This window comes from Nannospalax galili, unplaced genomic scaffold, assembly GCF_000622305.1.
Source record: "Nannospalax galili isolate Female #2095 unplaced genomic scaffold, S.galili_v1.0 scaffold648, whole genome shotgun sequence".
Taxonomy (NCBI): Eukaryota; Metazoa; Chordata; class Mammalia; order Rodentia; family Spalacidae; genus Nannospalax; species Nannospalax galili.
Window position 1 is genome coordinate 4209441 of NW_008360311.1, and position 10893 is coordinate 4220333.

The 10893-nt window shown below is 43.3% G+C and overlaps 1 protein-coding gene across 2 annotated transcripts in view; it reads right to left on the reverse strand.

The window, feature by feature from the left end:
* Ints7 (integrator complex subunit 7) overlaps positions 1-10893 on the reverse strand; it is a 72165-nt gene that overhangs the window by 36116 nt on the left and 25156 nt on the right. For both annotated transcript variants that reach the window (XR_003848031.1, XM_008824822.3), the window contains exons 8-10: positions 7885-8002; positions 3108-3242; positions 1025-1122 (exon numbers count right to left, since the gene is read on the reverse strand). Coding sequence is in view for 1 of the 2 variants with exons in the window: in XM_008824822.3 (XP_008823044.1) it covers positions 1025-1122; positions 3108-3242; positions 7885-8002 (351 nt within the window). In the remaining variant the exon portion in view is untranslated. The remainder of the gene's footprint in view (positions 1-1024; positions 1123-3107; positions 3243-7884; positions 8003-10893) is intronic.

Below are 10893 nucleotides of genomic sequence, written 5' to 3' on the forward strand. Positions count from 1 at the left end.
GCCCGCAGAGGACAGAAGAGGCTGTCGGATCCCCTGGAACTGGAGTTACAGACAGTTGTTAGCTGCCATGTGGGTGCTGGGATTTGAACCCGGGTCTTCTGCAAGAACAACCAGTGTTCTTAATCACTGAGCCATTTCTCCAGCCCTGCAAATCTTTTTTCTTAAATATATGAGCATATGCATGTAGGCAGGTGTTGCATAATGCCCATGAAGGTCAGAAGAGGATGCTGGATCCCTTGGAACTCGAGTTACAAACGGTTGTTAACCACCATGTGGGTGCTTGCAATCAAACCTGGGTCCTCTGTAAGAGCAGCCAGTGCTCTAACCGCTGAGCTATTGCTCCAGTCCTGTAACAGTAATTTCTATACTCTGGAAATTAATGAATACACAAACTAATGAACTTGGCTAGTCATTTCATCAGGTTCTTTTTATCTTGTGGCCTTACCAGTGTTATCTCAGACTGAAACTTCTAAGAGTACTAGAGTTCGGCCTGTTTGTATTTTCTACGACCATCCTAGCATCCACTATAACTTAGTAAACACTGACAGCTCATGGCAAAAGGACCAGGCCTTGATTCCTAGTTTGTCCTCCTTTTGGGATATTATTAGTCCAAAGGCCAGTTTTCAAGCTGGGCATGGTAGTACATACCTGTACTTGCAACACTTGGGAGGCTGAGGTAGGAGGATGGTTTTAAGTTCAGAGGAATCCTGGACTACATAGTGAACTCCAGTCCAGCCGGAGTGACATTAACAAACAACAAAAAGCGCACACAATTTTTAAAGCCAAGTTCAAGGGCAAACATTTGTTTAAACCAGGGGTTGACAAACTATTGCCTCTGGGCCAATCTGGGCCCTACTGGATTGTGTTACAACCCTGACACCCTCTCCTCTAACCCTAACCCTAACCCTGTGGCTGCTTCTGCTCTACACTGCCTGAGGCCTTGTGACAGCTAGCTGGCCTGCACACTCGGGACTGCTACTCCCTATTTCGGGTCAGGAAATGAAGCAGTTTGTCGAGTTCTCACCTTTAAAGTGGCCTGAGCACCTGGACTACCATCTTGACTACATAGCACCAGGAGGGATTCCAGGCCAAAGACCGCATCTTGCTCCAATGCCAAAAGGTCTGGAAGAAAAGCATTAAGTGTGGGGATGATCAGTAGACGATTTTCTCGCCCCCCACCCATGACAGAAACAACACGTCTAAGATACAGGAAACACCAGGCAATGCTAACCTTCCTGGAAAAGCACAAGTGGCATTGTTTCTGAAAAGTAAAGGCTATCTTCAGATTTCTTCATCTCCAAAACATAATTGCAGATTATTAAAATATTCATATTAAACAGTTAAAGCCACCGAGCTATAAAGCAAAACCAAAACAGCACTACGAGCTCAGCCAAGGAAAATACTAAGAACAGAAAACTATGCAGTGTGTGTTGATCTTCTGTATTAGACACAGATTATGCAGGTCCATTTTCACTCAGGTAGAACAGTTTTCAGCTCCTAATGAAAATGACTACTTTTACAAAACTCTGATGAGCTCATCTCACATTAATGTTTGAAGGCTGACCCTAAGAAATGGGCTCTTGGGGCTGGAGAGATGGCTCAGTAGTTAAGAGCACTGGTTACTCTTGCACAGGACTCGGGTTTGATTCCCAGCACCCACATGGTGACTAATAACTGCCCGTAACTCCAGCTCCAGGGGATCTGATGCCCTCTTCTGACCTCTGTGGCCACTGCAAGACATGGGTGCTCTTATACACATGCAGGCAATATACTCATACACATAAAATAAAAAATAAATAAATAACCAGGCGTGGTGGCAGACACCTTTAATTCCAGCACTTGGAAGGCAGAGGAGGGTGGACTTCTGTGAGTTCAAGACCAGCCTGGTCCCTATAGTGAGTTCTAGGTCAGCTAGGGCTATAGGGAGACCCTGCCTCAAAAAGACAAAAAAATAAGTAAATAAAATAAAAAAGAAATAATTAATTTTTAAAAAGGCTCATTTTCTCTGGAGGGCCTCGAATGCTACAGATGTCCTAGTTAACTATACTTATGCGTCAGCTTTATGAACAGCAGCTGCTGGGTGGGCGTGGTAGCACATGCCTTTAGTCCCAGCACTGAGAGACAGAGGCAGAGACAGATCTCTGTGAGTTCAATGCCAGCCTGGGCTACCCAGTGAGTTCCGGGCCAAGAAAAAGAAGAACATATAGCAGTTTTCTATACCACATGGAAATCAGTTTGTTCATTCAAATCAACATCAACACCCACTTTAAGAACGCTCCCGTTACTGCAGGACCTTGGCAGTCAGTGTAAAGACTAATGAAGGAAAAGGAGCCAAACAATCTCGGTTCAGGAAGAACAGTTCTGAGGGCTGGTGGTGAGGACTACTGAGCTTGTGACCTTGATCAAAGTCAAAATAACCACTGAAGAAGATGGATCCTCCAAAACCCACTTTCGCTCCTGAAAGCAGGCGTGCAAACTTTAAGTCTCAGGTTAAAAGCACTAGGAAGATACTAATTCGTGCATTGTTTTCTTTGAATGTCCTCGTTTATGCAAATCAGTTCAATGTTACATATACCTAGAGGTGAGTTCTAGGAAAACTTAATTCATATTGTTGTTGGTTTAACTGCTCGAGGTAAAACTACTTGTTATTTAAGTACCCTACTAACCTAAGTGGTTTTCTAGATGCTGTTTAAGTGGGACATATCATCTTTTTTTTTTGTCTTTTTGAGACAGGGTCTCCCTGTAGCCTCTGCTGACCTGGAACTCACTATGTAGACCAAGCTGGCCACAGCTCACAGAGATCCACCTGCCTCTGCCTCCCAAGTGCTAGGATTAAAGGCGTGTGCCACCAGGCCTGGCTGGACATATCATCTTATGCCATGGGGTGCAGTCCTAAGCTGCTCCTGTCCCCAGCACCACATACTCCAAGGTGAGCCTAAGTAGGAACAGGCGATACTCCATTAGACTGTTCAGTCACAATCCAAGGGCTCCACAAGGACTGAGCCTGCTAGAACACTTCAGACGGAAGCAAGTAAGGACTGAGCAATCAACCCACAGGTATCTGTCTGGCCCAATCTACTCCATGTGTCAACCCTGACCAAACTTACCTTTTTCTTGACAAGACACAGTCATGTTGGTTAGCACTCTCACTCCATGGGCTGCGACGCCCCTGTTACTGTGGTAACAGCATTCTTGGGCTAACTTGACTAGATCAGAGGATCGGGGGGAAGAACCTACATTTCCTAAACAAGCAGAGAAGAGCAACAGATCACATTCGTTCATATGGATCAAGAAAGCACTTTGGCTGAGAGGTTCAATTTTTTCCAATTTTATGAGAAACTCTCTAATAAGTTAACAAAATTTTCTACCTCAACTCCATGAATAATACAACATTTCTCCTTCCCTCATCAAGATAAAGAAGGCGCATGCCATCTATTTTGTAATGACTACAATTTAAAAATCAATATAGGGCTTTCCCATACAAACATTAATAAAAATTGAGAAGTGGTACAGAAGCCAAAACAGGCTGTACCCCAGGGGTTCAAACACAAGCCACTACGGTCTTTGTGTCAGAGAAAAGCACAACTTCGAGCAAGGTAAGAGAAGAGCACTTTGCTTGCTTTGCCCAATCCCAATCACAGAAATTATACCTCAAAAGGATTACAAAAGAATTAATGACTAGGCAGCTATCAAAAATACTGGGATTCTATGACTCAACACCCCATTTTACAAAAGAAACCAGTTAAAAGACTTTCAGCAGCCTACTACTAAGGCCTTAAAACTAGTAAATTACACACAACTCTTATGGTCCCTTTTAAAATTCACATTTCAAAGTCTGTAACACAAGTCAAATGCTATGAGTATTTTAAGCTCTCAGTTCTGTGTGAGCTCTACGAACAGTCAGGGGTCTCTTAGCATCTCTCATTCCTCTCCTTTCCATGGTTCCAGCCTTGTCTATCATACCAAGGGGACCTTACTTTTTGAGCATGAAGTAGACAATAATTACACCAGGTCTAAATCAAGGTAATCCTAGGCAGTGATTCCTGATATAATATAAAAATATGAGATTAGTAAAATCCTTGTTTTGTTTTTTGAGACAGGGTCTTCCTGTAGCCCCAGCTAGCCTGGAACTATTTAGGCCAGGCTGGTCTCAAAGTCAGAGATCCATCTGCCTCTGCCTCCTGACAGCTACCATACCCAGCTTGATGGGCCTTTTAATCTTTTAATGATGCTATTGATGGACGTTATCTTGCTATTAAACACACACACACACACACACACACACACACACACACACACACCACTATCAGTAATCATGTGTGTAGATGATTTTTCAATGTGTATATATATAAAAAGTGGATTAAAAGTGGGATTTCTGGCTCATCTATTTAATGTGGTGAACATTTCCAAAGTGCCTAGACCCCAACAGTAGAGAACTGTGGCTGCTCCACACCCTTGTCAACAGGCAGCATCAAACCTGGAAATCTTTGCTAATCTGATGGGTTAAAATGTTGTGTTTTTTTGTTTGTTTTTGAGACAGGGTCTCCCTGTAGCCTCAGCTGTCCTGGAATTCACTATGCAGACCAGGCTGGCCTTGAACTCACAAGAGATCCACTAGCCTCTGCCTCCCAAGTGGAATGCTGGGACTAAGGGCATGTGCCACCAAGCCAGGCTCATGTTTTTTTGGTTTTTTAAAAAAATATATTTGATTTATATGAGTGTATTGCCTGCATGTGTATAAGTGCACCCAAGTCGTGCAATACCCAAAAAGTCAGAAGAGTGCATTGGATCCCCTGGAACTGGAGTTACAGACGGCTGTTAGCTGACATGTGAGTGCTGGGAACTGAACCTGTGTTCTCTGCAAAAGTAGCCAGTGCTCTTAATCGCTGACTCATCTCTCAGCCCCCGGCTCATGTTTTAACATGACTTTGATTTGCATTTTTCTTAGATATGGATGATACCGAACATCTTTTATGCCTTAGAGGCATTTGTTAATGAGAACCTAGATATAAATCTGTTTTACATATTTCTGCTTGTCCTAAAATATCTAATCAATAAAAATACAGAAAGACATATGGACAGAATCTAACTTTGGAAATTCCTAACTTTTTTTTTTTTTTGTCTTTTTGAGACAGGGTCTCCCTGTAGCCATAGCTGGTCTGGAACTTGCTATGTAGACCAGGCTGGTCTGGAACTCACAGAGGTCCACCTGCCTCTGCCTCCCAAGTGCTGGGACTAAGGCGTGTACCACCATGCCCAGCAGAAATTCTTAACTTTTATTTCTTATGAATATTACTTAATTTGGCTACTTAAACATTTTGTTTAATTCCATATACAAACTACATTTTAACCAACGTCAATAAAAGAGCAAATATAACCTTATACAAGTGCTTATGAACATCTTTGGAACCAAAAAATAAAAAGCCATCATGCACCCAGGTCACTTGGTCATTAACAGTGAAAGTCCCAGGTCAGTCCCTTGGGTCATACCTAGGTCCAGGCACTTCACACACAAATATACACGACTCTGGGTACATCTCTGAATCTCTGTAAACCTGTTTCAATACTTAATAAACACCCTTGCATGTGCTTTACTTGAAAGGGTACTTGAGAAGGCCCTTACAAATAACAAGATATTATCAAGACTTTGTCTTCCATAGCTCTTACAAAGACTGCTATTAGCCAACAGCATTGACTGTAAGCCAAGACCGGGAGCTGCTGATTTATATACAGATTTTATCTGAAGCACACTGAATCTGTGATGCACTATGCAGACAGACAGAGCTGTGAAAACCCTCCCACCCCCAGAGGCCTCTTCACCAGGCCCAGTTTTTCTAATTCTCTGATCAAGAGCCATTTATTTTTCTGCCTAGTTGGGCTCACCCATATGGCTTGCTTTCACCAGTAAGACAGTAAATGAAACACGACTGCTTTTGTCTGACTATATTTAGCTCCCCACATAGAGAAGGTCCTTCAGGTACCTCAGCTGAAAGACTTTCATCTTCCAGACTGTGAATGGAGCTGTCTTTGAGCAACCAGTTCTGGCAGGCTCTAGAGGACTGAAGTCATAAGAGTGACTTCAAGTCAGACCAGCAGAACTGCCGAGCTGAGCCCAATCAAAACTGCTGAATGACAAGAGCAAATTAAACAGTTATAGTTTTAATCCAGAAAATTTTGCAGTGATTTATTATGCAGCATAACTGATAGAGCACCTCACAGAATACGGAGATATAAATACTCAGGTTAGATACGGAGAGAGCAAAGACCCGAGGATCACAGCCCCAAGCCTACATACAAACAGCCCAATGAAGACACTACAGCCCTGCTATTGACTCCAGGTCAGCTACACAGGTATCACAAGTACTAAATGTGGCAAACGTCCACTGCTATAGTGACTTTTGAAGACTGAGCATAACTACTCTGTCCCCAGGATGGATTCTCCCACATTCCCACGTAATCCTGGCTCCCAATGTAGCCTGTCATGGAAATCATTAGACCACGCTACATATGGACTCTTGCTGCGGGGAGATGTATAATGCCAAAGGAGCAACAGAAACACCCGGATTTTCAGATTCCTATCAAGACATATGGCAGGGAAATCCCTTCACCCAATAAACTCATGCAATGTGCTCACTAAAGGAACAAATAAACAGAAGTTATAGTTTTCAATTAACTGAGTTCAAATTAACTGACTAGAAATGTAGCAAAAGAGATTCAAGAAAACCTTCGTAAGAACAAACACTTCAGCCTTAAGTCTACTGTAAGTAAGCAAGCTCCTCACCGGGTATTAATGGGCATTTCTGATCAAGGACACAGGTTTTAGTACCATAGGCTTAGTGAAGAAGCCACCTTTGGGGCTAGAGAGATGGCTCAGCAGTTAAGAGCACTGGCTGCTTGTCCTAGTTTGTCACTTCATTGCTGTGACAAAACACTCTGACCACTACCAACTTGGGGAGGAAAGGGTTTATTTATCTTACATCTACCGGGTCACAGTTCATCAAGGAACCCAAGGTGGGAATTCAAGGCAGGAACCTGGAGGCAGGAGCTGGAGCACAGGCCATGAAGGAACACTGCTTACTGGATTGCTCCCTGGCCCCTGCTCAGTCTGCTTTCTTCTGTAACACAGGCCCACCTGCCCAGGGGTGGCACCACCCACAGTGGGCTGGGCCCTCCCACATCACTCATCAAGAAGATGCCCCTCAGACATGGCCACAGGCCGGTCTAATAGAGGAAATTCCCCAAATGAGGCTCCCTCAACCCAGGTGTGTCAAGTTGACACTAAAGCTATCCAGCACACTGCTCTTGCAGAGGACCCGGGTTCGAATCCCAGCAACCATAGGGTGGCTACCAACCATGCAGTTCCAGGGGATCCAACACCCTCTTCTGACCTCCGTGGGCATTGCACAACATAGTACACCTACCTACATGTAGGCAATACACTCATACACATAGACAAAAATAAATAAAGAAAAAATTTTTAAAAGATAAAGGTCATTTTCAGGGGCTGGAGAGATGGCTCAGTGGTTAAAAGCACTGGCTGTTCTTGCAGGGGCTGTTCTTGCAGGGGACCTGCATTTTTTAAATAGCATCCACATAGCAGCCAACAGAGGTCCATACTCCAGATTCAGGGGATCTGATACCCTCTTCTGGCCTCAAGGGGCACTGTACGAATGGGTGTACCCACCTACATGCATGCAAAACACTCATACACATAAATAAAAATTTTTAAATTTTTTTTAAAAAAAAAGACTTCTTCAGATAAATCACAGACATGCCCTGTGTTAGGAAAGTGAATCCTGCCCTGGTTTCAAGCCTTACAGAGATGACCTGAGGCACAAACAAGGATAGGACCATTTAGGACTCCGCACACCACCCCAGCCTTACCTGGAGCAACACTGAAGTAGTGTTTGATGGCGATGGTCCCGGAAAGCGTAGAAAGGACAGACACCATCCCTAATTTTAAGCTGTCATAGGGAGTCTGGAGGGCACACTCACAGAGATCCTGAAATGAAGACAAGAGATGAACAGAGGTGAGCACATCAACATGTGTCTACTTCTACACTGTAAAATTTCATTTTAATTGCTAATCTGTTTAGATAAATATAAGGCTTTTTTTTTGCATTTTTTAAAAAGCAGGTCAAACCACCAAATTTTGCAGAGGTATCTATGAAGACAGGATACTCAAATGTCATCCTGGGACACACAGAGGACACTGGTGGAAGAAATCCAGACAAAGAGTGAACTAGGAGTAACTGATCAGCATTATTAAGTAACTGACCAGCATTACTCATTCACCTGTCTCTTTCTTTTTACTGTATCTTTAGCAGTGATGAGGCTAAAACTCAGGATATAGCATATGTCAGACAAGTGCTACGGAGCCCCACTCTCCCACCCCATTGGCCCATTTATGACATATGTGCCCTACTAATGCAAAAGTCAGTGACGGGGAAGTGGCTGTATTATTTTCTCAATAATTCAGTAGACGTAAAACTGTTCTAAATATCCTACCATGCTCCCTCCATTCACCTAAAAGCTATGAATATAGGGTACATGTGGCACTCTGCCCAGTTCCAGGTGGGCAGGGCTCCCGTATCCCACTATTCTGGTCTTGTCCACTGACAGCAGCAGATGAGTGGAACTGCTGGTTCCCCTTCACTGTAGTGAATAACAGGAACGCACTCACAATGAGGGACTCGTGCATCATCCTTGTAATGTGAATCTGCACCACAGGACCACTGTCGTCTTCAATTAAACCGATTCCAAAGTTTTAGAAAATTAAAGTTCAAACTTTTGAGATGGCTCAGCAGTTAAGAGCTGCTGCTCTTGTAGGCTACCCGGGTTTGATGACGGTGGCTAGCAACCATCCTTAAGTCCAGTTCCAGGGGAATTCGATGCTTTCTTCTGACCTCTGCTGCCACTCCATGACACCAGTACACTTACACAGGCAATACACTCATACATATAAAATAAATAAAACATTAAAAAAAACAAATGATTAAATGGTTTAGTGCTGGGACTAAAGGCATGCGCCACCATGCCCGGCTTCATCTGCACTTAGGGAACAGGTGCGTGCCCACAGGTTGCCGACAGGGTAGGATGTTGCAAGCCTCATTGGTGGGTACTGGCATTAACTCTCATTGGACCCACCAAGCCCTCTTTTAGAAACTTGTGTTTACAAGGTAATTTTGATAAACTATTCAATGTGGCAATGTCAACAGTTAACAGTGAAAGTTCTGGAACTCTGTCAGTAGGGACGGGAAGGCGCCCCAGAGACGGCATGATAATTATACTCAGTGATGAAATCTGATTCAAGATTCCACTTCAAGGACATTTCTTATCCACAAGTCTTATCAGGAACATCATCACTATCAACAAAGGGTCGAACAAAGGAGCAAATCTGAACGGACTGTCCTCTCGCACTCACTCCCCTGCCTTCTTTCTCATTACTGAGGCTCAATGTCTCCCTCTACGTCGGTTTCACTCACTGTCCAACCAAAGGCAGGCCCCACGAACGACTGCTTTCTGGGTCAATCTCTAAATACAGGGTTCTTCTCTATCATGAAAAGGACCAGTCACCAGCGATGTGTTATAATCAAGGTCAATGAGATGGCTCAGTGCATAAGGGTGCTTTCCAGCAGGCCTGACCACCCAAGTTCAATGGCAGAAAGACAGAAATGACTCCTGAAAGCTGTCCCTGACTTCACATTGATGCCATGGCACAAGCTGTGCTCCTCAACAAACCAATAAATAAAAAAATGGAAAATTAAGAAAGGCTACAGTCCTAATAATCCCATTTACAAGATTCCTGGTAAAATTATAGGACAGGAATCAGATCTGGGAGACTGAACACAGAAGGATCTGGAGAGCTTTTTGGGGTGAGGAAAGTGCTCTGTATCTCAATTTGTATGGCGATGGTACAACCGAATTCACTTAAAAAAATCTCATCAAACTATGTACCTAGAAAGCTTCCTGTGAATAAATCACACCACAATAAGTCTTTTAAAAAGTGCATGACAAATTAATGGCATTGAAAACATTATAAGACATAATTTATGGAATATGGCCAATCCGTGATAAAAGGAAAATTAATCACTTTAAGTGCTTTCATTATTAAACAAGAAGAATAAAAATAAAATAAATAAAACATTTCAAAGCCAAGTTTCTGGCAGCTCAATCAATGAAAGAGAGGCGGCGAGGGTGGAATGCAGCCGCAGCTGAGCTCTGCACTATCAAGATACAGAGAAACGAATGAACAAAACCAGAAAGAAGGAAGGGAAGGGGTTGCACACAGATGTAGTGTTAAGAATAAAAGTAAGCTTAAATATCAAACTCAAAGATACTTTAAATTAAAGCATTCTTTATGACTGTGAGAAATGAAACTAATGGAAAAATAATTATCAAAACTAATTCAAGAAGGCTGGCTGTGGGCACCCTTGCCTTTAATCCCAGCACTCAGGAGGCAGAGGGAAATGGATCTCTGTGAGTGTGAGGCTAGCTTAGTTAGGGCTAGAGTGAGACCCTGTCTGTTTCAAAACAAAATGCCAAAACCCCAAACAATGACAACAAAAAAGATTCAAGAGATAGAAAATTGTCACAGCAGCAAAACTGGACTTATCAGAAATGCTCTCAAAACACGATTCCCAGGAAAGTCCCAGTTTCAGATGGATTTACGGCACTTACTAAGCCACGCCTTCAAGAAACAAAAATCCATGATCATTTTCAGTCATTAGAGAGCATAGAAACAGAAAACTCCGAATTCCTTCCCTCCTTCCCTCCCTCCCTCCCTCCCTCCCTCCTTCCTTCCTTCCTTCCTTCCTTCCTTTCCCTCCCTCCCTCCCTCCTTCCCTCCCTCCTTCCTTCCTTCCTTCCTTCCTTCCTTCCTTCCTTCCTTCC